Source organism: Monopterus albus, unplaced genomic scaffold, assembly GCF_001952655.1.
Source record: "Monopterus albus unplaced genomic scaffold, M_albus_1.0 scaffold58.1, whole genome shotgun sequence".
Classification (NCBI taxonomy): domain Eukaryota; kingdom Metazoa; phylum Chordata; class Actinopteri; order Synbranchiformes; family Synbranchidae; genus Monopterus; species Monopterus albus.
The window spans coordinates 1,065,676-1,089,566 of NW_018127938.1; the positions used below are offsets into that span (position 1 = coordinate 1,065,676).

The window sequence follows — 23,891 nt, forward strand, 5'->3', positions numbered from 1 at the left end:
CTGTGCTTACCTGTATAGTGTGCTACACTGCACATGGTGTTCAAGGATTTCTTTCTTTGCTAACATGCCTATCCCCTTGAAATTACATGTTGTGGCATACAGCAGACACTGTGACAGGCAGTGATCTTGAAGGCATTGTTCTGAAATATAGTTGTGAACACGAGTTTGATTTCTTTTCTTTTTTTTACTGTTCAGTTTTTACAAAAGGCAAACAGAACATTACAAGTGTGTACTCACCTGTACATGCTATAGATTTTCTTGTGAATGACAAAAAGCTATCAAGAAAAACAGACACACCGTCAGGCATCATAAACTATGCACATTATGAGCATTCTAAATATAACAGTGACACTTTCTGGTGAGTTTCCTAAGCGATCTAGTAGTCAAGTAGTTTAGTTTCAGTCCCACCAAACCTGTGATGTTGTGATCACACAAAAACACCCATTTTTCATATTGTGTGTGAGAGCTTGCTGTTATTACCAGTTCTCACAGAGGAAAGGCCAACACACAAGTAATTTATGCAAGTCCTACTGATCGCCACCACCATCTGCAAAATATTATCCACTTTATCACTGTTATAAGCCAAAATATCAAACTTACCTTCAGTAAACTAACATCTTTGAAGAAAATGTCTAAGGGAACTTATTACCAAATGGTTTCTCTGGTTTCCCTGTGTAGTGCCCTTAATAAACTCCACAAATTCAAATCTCAACCACCTCCATCCTTACACCTAGCTACCTCTAAGATGCCTAGATTTATATGTAACTAATCAGTTTATTTTTGCAGTGGTGTGACATTAAATACACCTAACCAAGTCTTTTCATACTCAAGAAAAAATAAAGCAAATGTTTGCTCTTACTGAATCCCTACGAACTATGTTTTAAGTCAGCCGCTGAAGTCCCTGCGAATCCCTACGAACTATGATAACTTAGCAATTTACATTTTGTGGGAGTGATATTAATGATGCAGATTACAAATTTGTCTCAACTGTGCAGGATTGTTTTAAGTCAGCCGCTGAAGTCCCTGAACATTTTATGGTTTAAACTGAAAAGTGATGTAGTACGGTAAGCAAAAATCAAATCTTTAACTTTGTTGTATTCTGTCTTCACTGCAGTTACAAAGTGTGATGGGCCAAGAAAGTTCCGCTGTAAAAATGGGGAGTGTATTGACAGCAGCAAAGTGTGTGACAATGTGAAAGACTGCAAGGACTGGTCTGACGAACCTATCAAGGAGTGTGGTAAGAGCATTTCTCTGTTTTTCTTACCACACAAAACGCCCAGATACTCATTAGTTCTTTCACAACCTCAGGCATACATGGATTTATGTACACGCTAATGTACGGAAACACTCATTCCCGTGCATCATCAACTACTTCTGATGTGGGTGGTCACTCTTCTTAGTAAAAGTGGCTTCATTTGATTTAGGAAAGGTAAATCAGAACATTTCTTAACTGCCTTGTTATGATCATAGAGCCAAGCGACTTTCCCCTCTAGTGCGATCTTAGCCAGGAAAACTTGAGTGTTATCCATAAAGAGATTATCCACAAATCATAGATAATTACCACTTCAGTGAACTTCAGCCGTGGATCTTGCGTCACAAGCAAAGCAGTCCAGCTGCAAAGAGAGCTGAGAATACGATACCTTTAAAATATGTGTAAAGTTCATGTAGTTGCAACTGAACTAACTTGTGGCAGATCAGTGAAAGTGCATGTACAAGCAGAAGTCTCTTGTGGTTTTAACTTTCTTTTACTTTAATAATTGGGATAGAGTACCCTGGCTATACTACAAATAACAGCCTTATAGTTAGTTGGTGTCATGCTAATTCCTCAGTGTTTCTTTCCTCTTTCTGTCTGTCCCTCTCTCTATCTCTCTCTCTGTGCCACTCTCATTGTCTCACAGCGGTACCTGTAGCCTTGAAACTTAAATCTTTAATGTAAACCAGTAATGAAGTACCAGCTTTAGCTTTCTGCAGTGATCGCACTCCACTCCCTGGAGGGGAGTTGAAAGACAAAGGGATAAATGGAGCCGCAGAAACTGTCACAAAAAAGGAAGGTAGACAGAGGGAAGGTGACTGAGAGGGAGTCCAATCTGTTCTACTAAAACAACAAGGAGGACATGGAGAGAATTAAGATGAGAGAGGATGAAGGAGAGCATGTGCTTGTGCAACAATAGGCGTGATACCATAGTAGAGTGGCACCTGGTATATGTGGCCAAGCTCCCTGTTGGAAAATGGATTGGTTCCAGGTGTATTGGCTAAGAATGTGCTTGTGGGCCACAAACACACTCACAAGAAGCTCCACATGAACACATGGCATACACATTCATTCCCCCATTTTCTGTCACTCATTTTTTCTTTATAAATTGTAATTTCATGTGTACAGATGCACTTGACAGGACTTAATTATCTTAAATGGCAGGATGATTAAAGCAGTGCACATACACAAATCTTTGGCCATGTATTTGTGTTTTTTTTTTCCTGTTTTTTATTTTCATCCAACTCCTTCTTTGTGTCTTACGCAGGCTGATTTGTTCTGTCACAAAGCCTGTTTGCATTATTTCATCACTAAACAGGACTTACTTCTGTCCCTCCTCTTGTGTCCCCTCCTGTCCCTTCCTATGTCCTTTATCCTATTGCCTTTCTCCCTGCAGGCCTGAATGAGTGTGCAGACAATAATGGCGGCTGCTCCCACATCTGCAGGGACCGGAGAATTGGTTACGAGTGCGACTGTCCCTCTGGGTACAAACTCCTGGACAAAAAGACTTGTGGAGGTAAAGAATAAAAAAGTTATGTGACAGAACTACAGCTTTGAAGACCATGACTAATGTGTAATCACACCTTGTTACATGGCATACACACTCATTCCCCCATTTTCTGTCGCTCATTTTTCCTTTATAAATTGTAATTTCATGTGTACAGATGCACTTGACAGGACTTAATTATCTTAAATGGCAGGATGATTAAAGCAGTGCACATACACAAATCTTTGGCCATGTATTTGTGTTTTTTTTTTCCTGTTTTTTATTTCCATCCAACTCCTTCTTTGTGTCTTACGCAGGCTGATTTGTTCTGTCACAAAGCCTGTTTGCATTATTTCATCACTAAACAGGACTTACTTCTGTCCCTCCTCTTGTGTCCCCTCCTGTCCCTTCCTATGTCCTTTATCCTATTGCCTTTCTCCCTGCAGGCCTGAATGAGTGTGCAGACAATAATGGCGGCTGCTCCCACATCTGCAGGGACCGGAGAATTGGTTACGAGTGCGACTGTCCCTCTGGGTACAAACTCCTGGACAAAAAGACTTGTGGAGGTAAAGAATAAAAAAGTTATGTGACAGAACTACAGCTTTGAAGACCATGACTAATGTGTAATCACACCTTGTCTGGGTCAAACCAACCAAACCTGGTCAAGCTTTTCCTGCCTTTTCCTTTTTCTCCTTTTGAAAAAAGATCCTTTTGAGAGCAGTTGTTAACATGCCAGATACTGAACACGTTTCTTTTATTAGCTCTTTAGACATAAAGGTCTTAGTGTACGTCTCATTAGTTTTGATCTTCATTTCTTTTCTTTGTGTTGTATTTGTCCCCACAGATATAGATGAATGTGAGAACCCAGATGCCTGCAGTCAGATCTGCATCAACTACAAAGGAGATTATAAGTGTGAGTGCTACGAAGGCTACGAGATGGACCCTGCCTCTAAGACCTGCAAAGCTGTGGGTGAGCTATTCATCACACACACTCACTTTCATTTGTACAGATAAAGACGTGCCTTGTCAAAGATGGATGTTCTCACTTAAATACAGACATGGGCACACATGTACTTTTTTCGGAATCACACATCGAGACCACACCAATTAAAGGAATCACACATCGAGACCACACCAATTACTCTGCCATTCCAGCACCCCTAACTACCAAGTCACATCCCACACTATTATCACGCTGTTGCTTTGTATGCAGGCCTTGCACCGCAATCTTTGCAAAGATAAATATTTGCCATCTTTTTGTGCAGTCCCCACTAATGAAAAATCTGCAGCCAGCTGCCTGTGCTCTATCTGGAGTGCCAAGGAAAAGATGTGGGGAGGGGACAAGCCCATTCACTGTGGGACACAGGCAGGGTCTGTACCTCCTCTTTGGCCTGGGTAAACACTGAGCAGTGGTATAAAAATCATGTCCTCAAAGTTGCCCCAGGCAAGATTTTTGAAGAATTATCTGCCTGTATCCTGAAGGGAAGATGCAACTGCAGTTTGTTAGCTGTGCCTTTTGACAAGCTGCAAGTGAATTCTGGGAGTTTTTAATAAGTCTGTCACAGCCACCTTTACTAATAACAATGGTGTTTGTCAACAACCATTTGAACACCTGCAGATGATATTTACACTGTACTGCTACCACTTACAAATGAGAGATTCTCGTGTGCAGTGATGCTGTGCCAAAAATGGATGTATAGTTTACTGCTAATACCACCGAAAACAGAATTATGCTGTTATTTGTACTGCCAAACAGCTTATCTTTTCCATTAAAAAGAATAAAAGGGTGCGTGCTGTACCTGCAGACTTACAGAAGACTCGAAACCGCACTGAAGTTATACAAAACAACAAAATAACTTCCTTGCGACCACGCTGTTACACACACTGGGAATGGAACCTGTAACTGATTAAGTTGCACAGCAAATTAACCTTTCTGCAGGAAAAGAGAGAGAAAAGAGTGTGATCAGTGATTACCACCATCAGTCTTAGGTTGAGTCATTATAGGGTGAACTGATCTGGCAATGAGAGAGCTTAAAGCAGGCCCTTACTCTTGAACTAAGTGGCATAAAAACTACCATTGATTGCTTTATGTCTCTCTCTGTGAATCTTTATTACTTTTAGGCAGCTCAAACAGTTCTTGTCAGAGGCTGTGGCTTTTATTTGAAGGGAGGATGGGTAAGCAGATGAGAACAAAACAAGCACTGTCCATGCATTGTATGCAGACATGCATGTATCTACCCTATTGATTGTAGCTTGTTATAGCATGCCAAATTGTGTATATTGAGTTTTTTTTAACCATAAATACAGAGGTGGCTCATTTGTGAAGCTGAGTTAGTGTGGACTTAATGAAGATGCATTTTGCATTAACTCATTTCCTAGACACGCACACACCGCCCACAGAAAGTCACATACAGCTTAGATTTTGGTCATATAAAGGCACATGTACAGCAGTTACTTTGAGGAGTCATGTCAGTATTCTAGCAGAGATACAATGCCCCTGTGACTGTCTGGTCAGGAGGAACATTGTGCTCTGTGATGAGATGTGACACATGCCAAGTGCCAGTATCAGTTGTACATATAAAGTTCAGGCTGCAAAGTGCCAGGCTTGTATTTGTGCTTCTGTCTCAGAGGCACATAGCAAAACACAATATCATCTTCAAGTTACATGCAGTGCCAAATATAGATGTATTTTTTCTACATTTCCTTCTCTGTCTGCTGTTGTTAGTGCAAGTTAAGCCTATGCAGATAAGTGTGACAAGTGTTACTCACAGCTGCATGAAAATCTCTGCTCTTTGTTCTCCAATATCAACAAGTGTATTTCAGTCTAATCCTAGCACATGGTTTCTGGCTTTGCAGATTAATTTCAGAGTAATATGCAACTGTTGCATCAGCAATGCTAATTAAAAGTAAAATCCCATGCTTGGAGATACAGTGCATTCCCTCTTCTAAGCTGGTATTTCTGTACATGTGTGTTTTCTGTATTAGCATATGGCAGCATCCATTAAGCCTTGTTCTACACTAAATGCATTCATTGTTTTTATGTTTACACTCATATGGGTGTGATGCCACTCAGTGAGTTGTCAACTTGAGTTGTCATTCTTTGTGCTGAAGTGAATGTTTGCTGCTTTGTGTCGTCACTTGTGAGAAGTCGGTGTATTCTATTGGATGTTTGTTTTTTTTGAAAGGATAATGCCTGTCATTTCCTATGTTAATATTATTTTCCAATGATCCGCATACAGAGACTAAACTGAACTACCTGCAACATTTTTAACAAATCTGCACATCTTGTGTTTTGTCATGAGGATATGCGTCAACCAGTGCAGTGTTGTGTTGCACTGATGTGTTTTTAATTGTTTTTGAACAGCACTGGAGGTCTATGGCACAGATGAACAAGCTAATCCAGGACTGACAGACATGAGCCATAAGGTTTTAGTCTCTGGGGGAGTGTTGAAAATAATATTGATATAGAAAATGACTGAGCTTATCGTTTAACATACCTTGTTATAGTGGTCATGTTGAAAGTAGCTGTTATGTTTCCAGCCTGTTGCATTGTAACATTGCAGATGTGTTGTGTAGTTGTGGGGCTGTAGCTGTCTGTCTACGACACCCAATGGGGGCTGCTGTCAAAAAAAGAGAGCAACTTTTCAGCATTAGACAAAACTCAGATCACAATTCAGCACAAAGGAAAAGTAAATATCAGCACCAATTCTGATCCACCAATAAGGATCAGCTTAGGACATCTAGACATGATATAAGTGATAAGTCACAGATCATTAAGACAGTTGTTACAGTATCACTCCTAGAGAAAAATGTTTTGCCACTTTTGTATTCTTTTTATTACACAATAAAACAATGTTAGTGCTGTTTTATTCAACACTATGCAGGTCTGCTGACAACACAATGGTGATTACCCTGCAGATCTGAAGTGTCACTCATGGCAATAAACATCCCACATTGGCTCAGCTTAAAAAAAATTGTATTAGTATTTGCTATATAAAAACAGAAGAATACAAAGCAGTCTTTACAGCGTAGTAGTTAATGTTGAAAGTGCCATTTCCTATAAACAATTCAATGTCAGGGGATTTTAGGGACAGTATTGGCTATACTAAAATGTTTTTGAATAGGGGGTAACATCTACAGGCAGACACATACCTGTCGATGAAAAGTTAATCAGATTTACAGTCCGGAGGATCAGAATGAAGATAAGGATGACAAAGATGTGACGGAACCAAATACATTGTAGCTACACACACAAACTGGTTGATATATCCAGGACATACCGTCACAGTGATGCCGAGCAAATTTACAAACTGCATATGGAGCAAAGTTGTTGTTTTTTTTTTCTTTTTTGCTCATTTCTCCCATTTCTTGTTCTTGGCTCTGATCTGTGTGCGACAGGCTTAAAAAAAGGTTTGTGCCACACTTGACAGTTTGAGCACATCCTTCACAATGGATTTACAGCAGTGGTCAGATTTCCCCCTTTGTCAAAACACTTTGCCCTTGAACCCAAGATGTTGTGGAACACTGTTGAACCTCGTATAAGAATTTTGGTAATATTATTCCAAAATACAGATTTGGCCGCATAGAGTAATAATCATCTGTATCCTGTGTTTTATTCTTTCATTGGCCATTCAAGCTTTATAATGGTCACAACTTTAAATACAGATGCACAAAAGATACAAATAATCACACTTTTATTAAAAGTAGAAAATGCAGCCATTTGTGACAGGGACTATCACTACAGAAATAAGGAAACTTTAACTTGCTTTTTCATGGGGAATGCTAGCAAACAGGTTGACTTTTTGACATCTGACAGAAAGTTCACTTCTGTTTTCTGCGGCAGCAACTGTTCATTATTGTATAGCACAGGCTGTATGTCTTAACAAGCATGGCTGACCTAGGCATGTGGGTTCATTTCCAGACATAACATCGTCCTAATAACCTCCTCCATGCATCCCTGTCAGCCTGCAGAATTTCACAGATTTATTTCTGACCTTTCTGTCTAATATGTTTGATTGTTCCTCTTACTTTGCATCCCTCTACAACATAAACATCTGCTTTGGTGTGAATCAAATCAATGCTGCAGTGCCTGACAGTATTTCCCCAGCCCATATTTATCTTTTTACCACATTATCTTAATTGGCCAACGGGGCAGAGCTTCCCTGAACTGGTAATACAGATTAAAATGTATCTAGGGGACCCTGTTCTTGTTATGAATGCTGACTGTAGCTCTGCTGGGATCTATTGAAGAGAGATAATATTGCACTTTTTGATGACATTTCAAATGCCATAGCCTGAAGAAAACAGTGACTCAGCTTTTTTTTTGTTTTGGTTTGGTTTGGGGTTTTTTTGCCTTGAGGAAAACGTATTGCAACAACAATAAGGGGTAAGGGATGTTGTCTTGAAAAAGTGAGTCAAGGGACTGATGAAGGAGAAGTTAGATCTATATCTGTCATTATACATTTGTCGGAATGTCTTCCTCACTTTCCCTGCTCTCTCTCCACCCACCTGATTTTTCCTGCTGCTGTCACTTGATCTGTTGATATCTTTTGCTTATTTTTTCCTCCCTTAATTACAGTACATCATCTTACTCTTCATTTCTCTATGACTCGACCTGCATCCATCAGATTTGCTTCTACCGCTCTCTTGCTTGCTTCATCCTGCTCTCTCACTGCTCTGTCACACACACACACAGCAGGTGAAATTGATGGTTACAACCTTGGTAGTCCGTGGAAAATGATTTGATCCAAACAGCAGTAAAAATATAATATTTTCTCCTTGTGTGTTAACCTGTAGTAAACCAGGGCTGACGAAAACTACTGAGGCATGGTTGGCTTTGTGTGAAAATATGAGTTTGTGCATGTGTGTGTACAGTGTGACATTTTCCCAAATTTGTCTTTTCCTTAAATGCTTTACAGAGCATTTCTGCCTTACTGGACAGTGTGGAATAATAAGACACATTTCAAATGGTTGAGAGAGGTGAGGATGGAGGAGAGGAGTTAGAAAATGTGATGTATAGATAGAGTTAAACAAACAGACAGAAATCCAGGGCAAAATTACTGGAGTGCAGTTTGACAAATTATAGATGATTTAGTAGTACATTTAATGGATTTCTGAGTGTATATACAGTTTGTGTGTGAGCTGAAAATATTTAAACCGTATGCAAGTGTATGCACAGGTACTGCTTGTATACTGCAGATGAAGCTGACCTTGGTGACTCCATGAGAGTTATTCAAATGCTTGAATCATGCTCACCTTCAGTTTGGTGAAAACTGTGCCCCAGGTAACTAATGTGCCAGTGAACAGCTCATACTGTGTGCACCTGAGGAAGAGAACCCAGAAACACGCTTCTAACACACTGTTGTACTAAAAATAGAACATTTCACATTTAGTTGTCAGGCTGTTTTATTTTTAGTCACTAGGACAGTGTGCTTTGCTACTTCATCTTGTAGGACACACACAGTGAAGCCTCCTGTGCTTTGAGTATGCACCAACTTTTATTTTATGCATGTTACTGACTGTGTAGCATTATGTTGTGCCAGAATGTGTGTGTAAAAATATATATAATTTTTTCTTTAAAAGGTTTATTTGGATGATTTATTTACACTCCTATAATCAAAAATACATGCTTCAACAGTGTAAATAATACAAATGCAAAACCTCACTTACAATACATTATATTCCCTCTTGGGATTAAGCATCAGCTCTAAACATGGTACCTGTATGTATAGGTTGCTAACAGTACTGCTGAAAGTACATGTCAGAGGGGAAAAGGGCTCGAGCATACCGAGTTATTGGCTGCCTTTAACAGTGCAAACAGAATGTGTTGACACTACTATATCCTCATCAGTGTCAGAGTGGTCAAAGACATAAAGTAAGAGAAAACATACATAGCCCATATAAGATATATGTACAGTTCAGTTGTCATTGGCTAGTTGGCTTTCAAATTTATTGAATAATGCATTCAAGGGAGTTGCTACAGCCAGTGTTTAAATGTTAATACAGTATTACAAGACAAGCTTGTGTTTTTCAAGTGAACAGACAAGTCAATTTTCAGCTGTTGTTCTCTTGTTGAGCTAGTGACACAGCGCAGCACTGAAATACATCACAGTTGTACTGGTGTAAGTCTGACCTTGTCTGTCTCAGGCTCACTGCACATACTGCAGTTAGCAAAGATGCAGGTTCACCTTTCAAAAACATGTTTGAGAAGTGTGGTATAACTTATGTGTCACTGTCAAGATCAACAAATATTTCCTTTTCCATAGACACTATTACATTATTGACTGCAAATGGCCAAGTAGGCCATAACAGTAGCCATAACAGTAGGTTAATGGCCCTGCACCTCTGTGGCGTCCATGTCACATAGTAAATAAATGGCAGAAAGTGTTCTTCAAGAGAAGCCCTTGTACATAAATGTGACATGATTGTCATTCCTTCTCCGTCAGGAAAGAGTCCATACCTGATGTTCACCAACCGTCATGAGATTCGTCGCATTGACCTGCTGAGGAGTGAATACACACAGGTGGTTCCCACGCTGAAGAACGCTGTGGCCCTAGATGTAGACGTTGCCACTAACAAGATGTTCTGGTGTGATCTATATCATCGTAAAATATACAGGTATACACACACACATACACACTGTACAGTCGGGGCTTTAGACAATCTTTCCTCGTTCTTCAGCCGTTCTGTGTCTGTGTATCCACCTTGTCTGCTTCAACCTGTCACACCTTCTGGTAGCGAGACAGACGCACCTGGCAGCTGTGTGTGTGTGTGTGTGTGTGTGTGTGTGAGAGAGAGAGAGACAGGGAGTGTGTCAGTCACACCTGGAAGGATATGTCATCAGTCTCACAGGAAAAGGTGGAGCTGTTTGTCCTTCATGCATATACAGTACACACACATTCTGTATTGCTGTGTGTGTGTGCGTGTGCGTGTGCGTGTGTGTGTGTGGCAGGTAGTGGGAGGGGCCTTCTATCATCTCTGCTGAGCCATATGTTTTCTTTAATTTCACTGCGTCAATAATCGCCACCATTACTCACCTCCGTACACACATTTACACATACTCCCACACAAACTCAGTGATACACTCAAGGGCTTGTGACAGAAAGGACAAATGGGCTCATTCATCATGATGAACTCTTCGGAAGCAGCAAATAAACACACATACAGACACTTTAAATGGCCAGCAACAAGTGAAGGTGTGTAGTTTTATGCACTTGGGCTTGTTCTTGGCTTTGTTTGCTTCCTTTTCATTCCTTTCAAAACAAATATCTTTATATGCCCCAAAACATAAAAGCTCAGTGTATTTATGGTGCTGAGTTTCTGTTTCAAGATACAGTTTGATGTTTTGCTTTCAGCATATACCTTCTCTTTGATATGTTTTTTTTCTGTTGTACTTCAGCATAGTTTTAAAGACATATGCTACATACAGTATCTGCTGTGCCACAAATACTGCAGTAAATATGCCTTTACATTTTTCCAGCTCCTAAATTACTGCCCACATTTCTGATTTCTTTAGCATTTTTTAAATATCTGGTGCTGTGATTTTTGACAGTTAGAAAGACAATTTAGACATGATGCAAGATACCAGGCTGAATGAATAAAGTGAAACTGTGAATTCATACTAACTATCAGGGTTCTAATCACTTATTTTTAAAATTCTGTGGAAATTCCTGTGGAAAAAATGCTTCATCATTGTATCATGCCTCTTTATTACCTGGCTTGTTATATACAATATGCTTCAAATACACTTTCTTGTGCCACTTTGTGCAGTGGAATACCTTGACTCCTAATGCTAATGACATGATTGATCACACCTCTTTGCCAGACACCTGATTTTCCAGTGAAGATGCTTTCCCTCTGATTAGATAGCGGCGTTTTATCAAATGGAAATATCAGTGTATTTAAAAGTGATTTTTCTTCATTCACCCTCACCGTGACAGTATGGTTCTTAAAGCTAATTCATAGTGATTAGCATGCTACGGGTCAATGACTTGTTAACTTCTCCTCATGATGGAGATGTCTGTTGTGAACAGTAATACAGCCAATGACAGATGCAATCTGCTCAGCGGTCCTCAACTCATCTGTCTCTGTCTTATTCCTCACTGCAGCCTGCCCTCTATTCATCCCTCTAATCTGTGCATCCCAGTCTTGTTTTTTTTTTAGCTAAAAATATCAAAATAGTGAAGAATACTAGTAGTTTGTGAAAATACTGTTGCTCCAGTGCTTCAGTGGTCATCTTAATATAGGAGTCAGGTGTTGGATTCATGTTATAAACCCTGGGACACAAGAAGAATCTGGGATTATCTTTCCCGAGACAGCAGCAGGCAAACTTCCCCTTATAGAAAGATGTCTGGAGTGGCTAACAGTAACACAGCCAATTAGCAGCACAATGTGTTCATCCATCTCCGCCTGTTCTTTGCTCACCAGCCTTCTCCTTTAGTTAATCTTCTCCTCCCATCCATACTTCTCTTCTTGTTCCTGTACGGTTTGCCAACACCGGACTATTTGGTGTAATTTTACACGTTGCGATTCCCAACCTCTTAACAAAGTTGTATTTTCTTACTTTGTAGTTCTTACTAAGTGCGGAGAACTAATGTGCCATATCTGTTTTACCAGTGAAAGAGCTGATGGAGGAAAGAAAAGAAAAATGGGAACAGAGAAATGGGCAGAAAGTGAGTGGGAAGCACGAAGAAAATGAAACAGACTGAGAAGACTAGAGAGGGGCAGACACAGGGGGATCGTGACAACAGAGCAAAAAAGCAGGTTGTTTTTTAAGATAATGATGAAGAAAGTTTCTTTCTCCCTAGGAGGTGCTGTTTTGTGGGAGGGCTGAGGTTGTTATAGAGCCGTCACATTTGGATGGTAACGAAAACCTCTTCCCTCTGCTACTCTGTATCCAAGGCATGTAGTACATTCAAATATTTCTTTGCAAGAAAAGAAAGCCTGAACAAAGACCAACAAATCTAACAAGTATGACTTTAGCTATGGATTGGAGACTTTTTCCAGAATACTGACTGGCATACTTCTTTACCACCCAACAGTGCTTACATCAACAAGGCTAGTGACTCATCACAGCAAGTGACGCTCATCGACTCGCTCCACTCTCCCGAGGGCCTGGCTGTCGACTGGGTCCACAAGAACATCTACTGGACCGACTCGGGAAACAAAAGCATCTCTGTTGCCACGGGAGATGGCGGGAAGAGGAAAGTGCTGATAGCCACAGAGCTGAGCGAGCCACGGGCCATTGCTGTGGACCCACACCAAGGGTGAGTGGCAGATGTTTGAGGGTGGAGGGATTGTTGGACAAATAGGCAAGAGTGTAAGAAGATGGCAAAGCAGTTGAGTGAAAGGGCAGTGGAGGATGGATGCCAGAAAGGGAGTGGAAGAGTGATCGAAGAAGCCCGTGGCGCTCATTGTCATTTTCTGAATGGGTTAAAAGCCAGTGTTATTATAGTGAAACATCTTTTCTAAACTGGGCCTCAAAACATTTTTATAACTCCCCAACAAAACTATTTGTGGAACTGCACACATCGGTTAATCAATCAATTAAACAGCTTAACCATTATTTCTAGATGTAATAAAGCATGAAATGCATCCAAATTAAGCATAAGTTTCACAGATTTTTCATGAACACACACATTTCAGAGTAGTCCAAGTCTGACATATTGTACACTATCCATTTCCCTGTAGTGATGTCAAGGTGCGCTGCAGAAATAAAGCAATTTTTACTGGTTTGGAGAGAAAATAAGAGCGAGACAGAGTCATGGACATTGAATCTATTGAACTCTATCATACAGTCAGTCTTCTAAAAATGGACTGTGGCATTGCACATAACAACATAACAACCTGTTCTGCTTCTAGTAAATGGTCCTTTTCTTTTTTTTTACTGGATTAGTTCTGTTCATATCTAACTTGTTGGTATATTTTCCAACAGGTTTATGTACTGGTCAGACTGGGGAGGTCAGGCCAAAATTGAGAAGGCTGGGATGAATGGAGTGGACCGACAAGTTCTGGTGTCTCAACACATCGAGTGGCCCAATGGAATCACCCTGGGTAAGGAACATGCAAGGTTCATTAAATAGAGCAGAGAAAGGGATAATGTAGGATAATGCAGAGACAGGAAAGGCCATCAGCAGGGAAAACTGTTTCAAAAACCAAGTTACAAGGGGACACCAGGAATCAAGCCGCCAACCTTTCTATTAGGAGATGAGCACTCTACCTCTTGAGCCACAGGCACCCAAATAATGTTGCACACAACATGGGAGTCAAACCCACGACTCTGAGATTAAGAGTCTCATATTCTACCGACTGAGCTGTCCTAGCTCAAGATCACAAGTTGGGATTTGCAATCTGTTATTAAACTCTTAGACGCTCTGTATTCTGAGAGGGAGAGCATGGGGTGGAATATAAGGTTTAAGGAGATCAGCCCTGAGAGGGAGAGCATGGGATGGAATATAAGGTTTAAGGAGATCAGCCAGGTATGAAGGAACGTGCCTATTATTTGGGATTTTGTTTGTCAGTAGAAGCACCATAAAGTCAGATCTGACATGGATAGGGAGTCAATGAAGGAACGCTAAAGCCGGTGTAATGTGGTCAGGTTTTCTGGAGGGGACAGAAGAGAGAGAGAGAAACAAAGAAAAAACAATACAGGGCTGCTACAATCCCTGAGCAGCTCTTATTATTATAGCTCAGTTTGTGTCTGGCTCTCATCAATCAAGCTGGCAAACATGGGCCTCCGAATTAATAAGCCAGGCGCTCTGTGCCGTCAATACCTCCCATCATCCCTTTCAACCCCCTCTGCGGTGCCAGCCAATTTCTCTCAGCTGCCCTTGCCTGAGGAGAAAGAGAGGCATACAGTTGCCATACTCTGTGGAATTGAGGTGTCGCTACATCTGTTTGAAAACAAATTATTTTTTGAGTAAGGTGAATGAGACAGTTGGTGAGAGTTTCACCATACTGCTGTGAGAGAAGGAGGCGGTTGTTTTTCCTCTGGCCTTTGATTTCATACAGAGTAGAAAACAGAGCAGGTGATTGTCTGAGTCAGGCAAGATGAAGATGGGAATGAAAATTATTATGTGGTGTTTGTCATTGGCTCGATTATGTTAAATCCCTTTTCAGTTTGCTCATCTGGCATCCCTGTAGCATATGATCAATTGCCTGCTTTTAAAGGAGGAAATATGTCTTTAATCAGACAATATTGATAATTATTAAAATGTTAGTTTTAAAGTGGTTGAAATGGTTGGCAAAAACCTAGCAGTTAACCGCTCAAAATTATACAGGCTAGTAGTTTTTCTTGATTTGTGAACCCAAATATACCCATTCTAATGACTACTTAGCCGATTTCTAGTTTTTAAACGTGCCGTATTCATGTTGTTTGATTTAAGGTGTGTTTTAATCCCACAGCAGATGTTTCGACTTCTTACAAATCCATTGTAAACTGTTAATAAATGGTCATTTGAGAGTGGGAATGTGGGGAGAAAAAGCTGCAATTTCTTATTCATGCACAATTTCATGTTTTGTCCTTTGCTGTCAAAGACAATTTACATTTTGAAGACAACCCCAGCACTACACTATGGCCCATCACAGAGGCACAGAAATGATGCGGTTCTAATGTACGCATTATTGGGGACCAATACAAGGAGTTGGACTTGTGAAACATTGACTTTGCCCTTTAAAATAAGTTCACAAGACTAATCAATTTGCTCAAGGGCACACATATTTTTCCCAGTGAAGAAGTCAAGCGGCAATATTACTATTACATCTGTGTTTTCGCGGTGCATGTCAAAGAAGATTGATGGTGGAGCCGTTGTGTCGTTAAATTCATATACCTCTCACCCCAGGCCTTTTCTCTTGGAATGACCTCTCTCTCTTCATTCATCTCTCTCTCCTTCCTTCTTCTTTCCTCCTTGGTTTTTTCACCCCACCCCACCCACCCAAATCTTTTCAGACTTGTCCAACAGGCGTTTGTATTGGGTAGACTCCAAGCTGCACCTGTTGTCCAGCGTGGATCTGAATGGAGACAACCGAAAAGTGTTGCTGTCCTCCCATCATCACCTGGGACACCCATTTGCCCTCACTGTGTTTGAGGTATGATTAAAACACACTCAATCAGTCCAGCTAATGGTATTGAAAAACTTTGGTCTCTCATTATGCTGGTAAACTGAACATACAAGCAGTAATATGTCCGTAATATGTCAAAATCCCTCTTGTCTGGCTCAATACAATGTATCTTAATTCAGGAGTAAAAACGAAGAAGGTAGCTTGAACCTTGAAAAAAAGAATATACACACACATGCATACAGGATTTCTGGCAAACGCTTGGCTGTGTTTGTAGGAAGTCTCTACCTGAGAGGCAGACATGATGCTAATCCTCTTATTTTCCTCCAGAAACGTCTACCCAGACATGCACAGAGAACAGGCTTGTCTGCACGTGTCTCTGCCTCATGGGTGGCACTCTTGTATCTTGTTTGATGATTCCCATTTTGGCAGTTTATTCTAGATTTACAATGAGCAAATTTAAGCATTGGACATGGGTTCTTGCTGTTATTGTGTTATTTTTAAGTCAATAGAGGAACAGAGAAGAAATGAGAGATGGAGATGTTTTAAAAATACAGTAGCAGGATAAACCCGAAGAATTTTGTTTTCAAGGACCAATGAACATAGAGTCATGACAGACTGCTGCAATCGATGAAACTAATTTGGGTGTATTTATTGAGGTGAGTCAGTCTGTTAGAGTCCATCAAGTATAGATGGTGTGGAAAACAGGTGGAAAAGAGAATCGGAGCTGAGCAAGGATGAGGGGGAGAAAGAGGGAGGTGAAATGTGATCAGTAGGAAGTGCTTTGTCCATTCCTCTCTATGCTGCACACAGTGTGATAATGAGAAGCAAAGAGAAGAGGGGACATCCATCATGTCCCACTGAGTGTGCCCCTGTGTGTGTGTGTGAGTGTGTGTGTGTGTGAGTGTAAGAAAGGAAGAAGACCAAGGTTTCAGGCAGTTTATCCCAGGAGATTAATAATACCAGCTGGTTTTTGTTCTGTTCTAGCTATGATACCGAGCAAATTAAAAATCCTCCAGTAGTGCAGCAGGTTGTCCTGGTCCCAACAGACTAATAATGGAAAGTTTTGTCTTGTTTGTTTTTTGAGTAGCTTGGAAAATTAGCTTCCAGGTCTCAGACACTCGGGGTCTGTAACGAGATGATGGTGGAGCGTTTACTGACATGAGGTTGTTGATTAAAAGAATATTAGATCTATCACTTAAACCATTTTTTTACCATTTCTGATGTAGCAGTACTAGACTGGCGGTGATTATAAAACCATCACAGTTGTAAACTGATCACATTTATAATGCATCTGAGAAGACATTTGCTCTTTTTTATGAGATTTGTATGCCACAAGAATGGTAAAGTTGAGTGAGATTTGAATTTTTTGTTTATTGTAAACTGACGTTTGTGAGCACCTTTGCACTACTGCAGGGGAAGAGTCTGACAAGACTGACAACAGTCAACAGAAAGTTAATCTTTTTAAGCAAATGCTAAACCGATTCCCAAGTTCCAGCTTCTCGAATCTGAAGATCTGATGCCTTGCCATACCATATATATGCAAACTAAATCTTTGAGCTTTGGACATTTGGTTGAATAAAACAAGCTATGTGAATACGTCACCTCAGGTTGTAGAAGGCATTGTTTTACTATTTTCTGACATTATATAGACAAATTGAATAACTGATTAATCAGTTAAAGCATTCTGTTTCTATACATACATACCCATACAGTGTATTTTTTGGGCATGTGACAGATATAAGGTTTCACAAACATGTGGGTTATGGCCTGAGTGATATGCTGTGAATGTTAGTCATTCCACTTGAATGTATCATCTGCACACTTTAGACCAGTATTAATGTACTAACACTGTAGAGGAAAGACACAGGGTTCCTATATCACAGTCTAAACACACCACGCCACGAAACACACATAAAAAAACACACTCGTACAAACCCTTCCAGTGTGTGTCCACCCCCTGCTAAGACATCGAGCCCTGAGGAGATATAGATCCCAGAGACAAGCAGAGAGTAATGTTTCCTCTTTCTCTAGCTTTAGTATCATCACATTACTTTTCATCCCATCTTTGTTTGACTAGAGGAGATAGAGGTGAAGATGAGATGAGTTTTGGGAAGAAGAAGAAGCAGAGAGGAGGGAGGTGATTGAAAGAAGTGTGGGAACAAATACAGTCAGGAAGAAAGAAAAATTGTGCTAAGGCACGTATCTGTCCTTTTGTTGTGAACTTCACATTGTAGGAGGTTTTAAACAGGTTTTAAAGGCCCTGCCCCTACAGTAGAGTAACAATATTTGCCTTAAGTCAAAGAACATGTATTAGAACACTCCACCAGAAAGGATTCAGTGTGACAGGTTGTACTGGGATAATAATGAATATTGTCTGCCAGAACTGACTGATGCTCAAACTAAAACACTAAATACATTTTAGAATTTATCAGTCACACGGGGATCAATTAAATAAGACTGGGAGTGAATATTTTTAGACAGGAGCATGTAAGACCTGGGTTTTAACAGAATTGCAAACAAAAAATGTCAGTCAAGCTCAGTCTGTCCTCATCCACAGCCTTGAGGTCTAATCAACTGGACTTTAAACACCTGTGTAGGTGTAGCAGGCCTGTGAAAAAGCTTTAATACTCTTTTTCAGCTTAGCTGACATGTCCAGAAAATGTCTCCTGACATCATTCGATCCATACACAGATTTGCTGTAACACCAAGACCACACTGCTTTTTCTTAACTTGGATTGATGCAAATAAAGAATTCAAATCAAAGCCAAAAACTCAAAGGCTTCAGAAGTTGAATGGGTCGTCTGAGCTTTCATTTGTAGCTTTCTAGCATGACATCTGCTGTAAGTATGCAGGAGGCACCAAAAGCTCATCAGGCAGATGTGTCAGTCAAAAGGGCCCCAGCATTTGTTCTCATCATCAGTCATCAAGGGCTGCTCTCCACTTCACCCTAAAAGGACGTCATATCCATGTCGATGAACTGTCGTCTCCTTGACAACCACAGACAGACATAGCTCAGACTGAAGTGACACAACGCCATGTGTGCCATGGAGGGATTGTGTGTGTGCTTATGTATAAGGTCTGTCTGTGTATGAAAGATTCGCCTTGATCCTACAGTGAGGAGCGCCGACCTGCTCGGGTCAGCATTGCCTTTTGAAATATTCAGTGTGGGAAAAAAGGTGACAGACATGGAGACTGACAGTAGAGAAACTGAGAGAGAAAAATGTATCCACAAAGTCAGAAAGACAAAAGGGGAGATGGAATTATAGATTTGAGTATACTTATATTTGTCTTTATTTGTTTTAGCTCTACTTTCATATCAATTTATCTGAATCTGAGTGAGGGGGAGATGGAAGGATAGAGATGAGGTGGGAGAAAGGTTAGGTCCACTGGTAACTCAGCACTAATGCACTGTGGATTACAGCGATGACTGAATCACATGCAGAGGTGCACAGACCTACTTGTGTACAATACCAGATAGATCTGTGCTCAGAAGCCTACAAGTCCTTGACCTTTTAAAACACCATTAAAGTGTAAACACAACCTCGGCCTAAAAGAAAAATACCAATACAAGCCACCACAACTCCCATTTCATCTCTTTGTCTCGCACTCTACTCTTGTCTCTTTAGTCTTTTTTAGCCTTTGATATGATCTCAGCATCTCATTGTTTTTGCTTTCTATTGTTTTCTCTTTTTCTTAATTGATGTGTGTCTGCTTAGAAGGAGCAGTCTGCGGTTGCCGTGGATACCAAGTGCTATAACCATCCTGTAGTATCACAAGAGAGAATTGTGAGGAGGTGTTAGACACAAAAGCAACTAATGGAGGAGCAAGTAAATATTTTTTAAACATTACATTAGGAAGAAACGTGTAAGAAAGGCACAGGTTTATCTGCCAGACCAGTAATGATCATGGATGTCATATTTTCTAGTAGTATTGTGGCTCACTTGTTGATATACATAGTAAGTAACTATCATACAACCTGTAATATCAGTGTCCTCCTAGGGTTTTCTGATTCCACTCCAGTTGTACCAGTATGGTTGATGTAGCCAGTACTAGTGGAGCAGGGTTAAGGTTAAGGCTCCACATACAGCCAAAAGTCTCACTACTTCCTGATTTGGCACTGAGGACAAACACTTTTACAATAAACAACTAATACTGATGTTTTTCCTCAATATGAGGTCCTTCTATTTGTTTTTGAAACTGTAAAAGCCCATTTTTGTTGCGGTAAACACCTTTTCCTGTGTGCCCACTGTGCACTGAGGAGGCAAGTTACTTTGGCTACAGTATCCAACAATTCTAGACCTCTCATTTAATTTGTTAAGTAGCAATTATAATTAAAATGGCTAAAAATACAAATAGCTCCTTCATTTTCCTCATTAACTGAAACCACACAATGTTTTAAGGCTGTGGTACTTTATCACAGAAAAGATTTGTTTACTATCATTAATTACTAGTTCTGTTGCAATGATGCAAGGAGGGAGCAACACTTACAACATACTGTCAAAAAATATTATTTGCTTGGCATTAAGTGACTGCCAGGATTGAATGCTGAAAGTGTCAGGGGATAAAACAGCACACTCCCAATCACAATATAACATATTCAGTCTGTTTAAACCTCTCGTTGACTAAAAAGCACTGCTTTTAACCTTACTTCTTCCTTTTTTCTATTATTTTTGCCTTCAGACCTGTCACTATTCTTATGCCTTCAATTAAAGATTTAATTAAAGTTAACCCAGACATGAAACGTCTAAAACATGTTTCTCTCTTGCCAAGTAACTTGTAAACCTACAAACCTAGATATGATCAAATTCTGTCACTAAAGAAACTGATGAGTATAGGTTTGGATGTAAACTGGTCCCCCATTACCAACAAAACTAGTACATTTAAATACATGTGAATGTGCATGCATGTCTGCCATGGCAACAAGCAGCCGGTTTGTATACAGCTTTATGTGGTTTTAAATTGTTTGTTGAATTTTACTGTCTTCTGTATTTTTCTTTTTTCAAACTTGTTTTACCACTTTTAACTTATGATGGGTAGAAGGTCAGGGTTTAGCAACTACTGTAGCACGCATGCTTTTTCAGCTGTCTTTCTCTCTGTCTGTGCAGGATCGTATATATTGGACGGACTTAGAAGACGAAGCGATATACAGCGCCAACCGACTGACGGGCCGTGATGTGGCAAAGGTCGCCGAGCACCTCAATAACCCTCTGGACCTGGTGGTGTTTCATGAACAGAAGCAGCCCAAGGGTAAATAAGACCCATAGATGAAATAGATAGCAGCTACGACATGACATGGACATTTTTTGTTCATTTTTACTGGTGATCTCTTGGGCGGTAGAGTAAAAGACAGACGACCGTAGCAAACTGATTACATGAGGAGCTACATTGCAACTGGGAATCATGGGCTCTGATTATGGTTGCTCTATGTATCATTCTCACTGCAGTTTGGAGACCTCACCTAATTCCCAGCAAAGCCCTGCCCAGTTTCAACCTTGGCAGAGGACTAATCACCCAGAATTAGTGAAAACATGTATGTAAGTGTGCAGGGCCTTTGACATGTCTTCCCAGTGTTGGTCTGTAGGTATAGTAATTACTTAGTTTATGTGCAGACACAAATTGCATAAAAAATATAACAACAATCCCTTTCAACGCTGCATTTCCTGATAACAAAGCCTTGAATTATCTATCTACAGCCTAAAGGATCCACTTATTAAAACTGTTTGAAAACAATAAAACAAATAACCTGATGTGTGGGATTAGATGTATGGGTGTGCAGGGCATGTCAAATTATGTGTTTATCATTTTTTTCCCAGGATGGATGCATTCCCAAGAGTATGCACATAGTGTAGTTAGCATCTGTTTGTGTGTACATCAGTGTGTTTGACAATGTGTGTTAGCAACTTGTTTGTGGGAGTCTGTGTTTTGTTTTCTCCCCTCATTCGGTGCTCAAAGCAATCTTGTTTGAGTGCCAGTAGGGAGCTAATTACATTCTCTCATTAATGCATCAAGAGTTCCGCTCAAAAAGATGTCGTAAACTGAAGCATGTTTTCTTCAAAATACCAACAAAAAGGAGCCATAAACCAACCAGGCCTAGCTGGGCTGGATGGAGATGCTATGTGAACTGCTGTCCTATGAAGATACTGGTAGTACTGAAGTGAAATATGTAATGTGTGGCCTCAGCTGAAGCAATAGCAAGGTCAGCCTGCTCTCTTCCCCTTTTCCACAGGTTTATGTGTTACTCAAGTGAGTTTTAGTCTGTGAGGAAATACAGCACATGTATGCAAACGAAGCCTCAACAGCAAATATCACCACTATGGCTCCAACAACTTTTGGTTCAGTATCCTCAACTTGTCTTCATTTTTTGACACACTTCCTAAAAGAACTTTCTATCATCTTTGTGCCTTTTTTGTTATTTCCTTGTTTATATTTATCCATCCAGCTGTGCTTTGAGGCCTGGGATCCATGTTTTATTTCTTTTTATAGACTTAAGGATGTGCACAAGGAGAGGACATTGGAGTCATTCTGCTATCTTCTGGTGTCTTCTCCTTTATTTTCTTTATACCCTTAATTTTCATTTAATTTCTGCTTGCACCTTTTTTCCCCCCAGCATAGAATTGAAATGTATTGCCACAGTCTGTCATTGCATTTCAGAAGCCTGCTGTTACTCAAAGCGCTTAATTTCTTCCTAATGTGGAAAGCAGGTGATAGAATATATTTAGAGCTTTTATAAAAATTTCATTTAGACATGTGTTCATATTACTGTACTGTGCTTATTATGCTGAAGTACTGTACCACACTGAAGCACAAATGTATTCCCAGCTTATTAAAATCTCACTTTTTGTAGTTAGTGATGTTGCTCCTTCCCCTGACAACTGATGATTCCAGTGAAAAAGGCAGAATAGACCATGACCTGACCTAATTTTGGTGCTTCCCCACATGACAAGATTAGCAGTATTCTTCATGACTCTGGGTCTTAAGTCGTGACACTAAATGTAAACTTTTCATTTTTGTGTAGACATTTTTAAAGAGGTAAGTTCAGGCACCTTTGTCTTAACCTAAGTATATGTTCATTGGACTGGAAAATGGGCCATAGAATAATTATATATTCCTTAATAACACTATAAAAGGTGGTCTCTTCATCTATTTTATGTTGTTTTGCTGTAGTTCTTAATAAGGTTCATAGATAGAAAATAGTACTTGTACTCTGATTAGGTGCTCTACTACTTTTCTGTGACTTAGTGTTTTGGGGGTCAGTATCACTCCTACAATAACACCAGAGTGATGACAATGATCAGACACTATTATTAAGCTGTTACATAGTCAAAGATATTTTGCTAATTCATGTACTTATTGTTTTGAGCTCATATTTACAATTGTAGTCAGTTTCACACATGCACTCAGATTTTTTTTCCTAGTCTTCCTAAACAGTTTGTCCAAATCCGTACCAACTTCATTTCAGTTCCCGTTTACTTTGACGCTGACCAAGACCCAAAGTCAGGGCTCTGTTTTTAATTCTTCCAGTCCACAGCACATTTAAACCTTGGTGCTCATCACCCTGTTTCTGACAATTTGCTTGCACACATTTTGGCAAAGCACCAGATATTTAAAAAGTACTGAAGGATTTTAAATTGTGTTTTTCAGTGGTTTTGCAGTGTGTAAACATAAAATGATTCATTTGTTATATTACATTTATTTGTGTGGAACCAACTACAAACTCATATTTCCCCTAACCTTTTAATTCCCTTCTGTTTCTGCTTGTGTCTCTCCAGGTCCAGACACCTGTAATATGGGGAGTTTGCCTAACGGTGGCTGCGAGTACCTGTGTCTGAAAGCCCCTCAGATCACGGAGCACTCCCCCAGGTACACCTGCGCCTGTCCGGACGGCATGGAGCTGGGACCAGACATGAGACGCTGTGCTGTAGGTAAGTCGGTCACATTGTGCACCAATAAATCACACAGTCTAGGTCGGTACACTTAATTGAAGCAATGTCATATAAAGTCTGCATCACTGTAATCACAGTGACATGATTGATGGCGTGCCAGCCCACAAGAAAACTGATCTGGAGTTTGGCTGTCACAGTACTGCTAAATGTG

The 23,891-nt window shown here is 40.2% G+C and overlaps 1 protein-coding gene across 7 annotated transcripts in view; it reads left to right on the forward strand.

Annotated features, from left to right (window-relative positions):
- lrp8 (low density lipoprotein receptor-related protein 8, apolipoprotein e receptor) overlaps window positions 1-23,891 on the forward strand; it is a 145,164-nt gene that overhangs the window by 100,471 nt on the left and 20,802 nt on the right. For all 7 annotated transcript variants that reach the window (XM_020602735.1, XM_020602736.1, XM_020602737.1 and 4 more), the window contains exons 7-15: window positions 1,115-1,237; window positions 2,649-2,768; window positions 3,583-3,708; window positions 10,184-10,355; window positions 12,779-13,003; window positions 13,672-13,790; window positions 15,685-15,824; window positions 20,903-21,044; window positions 23,567-23,719. In XM_020602735.1, coding sequence (XP_020458391.1) covers window positions 1,115-1,237; window positions 2,649-2,768; window positions 3,583-3,708; window positions 10,184-10,355; window positions 12,779-13,003; window positions 13,672-13,790; window positions 15,685-15,824; window positions 20,903-21,044; window positions 23,567-23,719 — 1,320 coding nt within the window. The remainder of the gene's footprint in view (window positions 1-1,114; window positions 1,238-2,648; window positions 2,769-3,582; window positions 3,709-10,183; window positions 10,356-12,778; window positions 13,004-13,671; window positions 13,791-15,684; window positions 15,825-20,902; window positions 21,045-23,566; window positions 23,720-23,891) is intronic.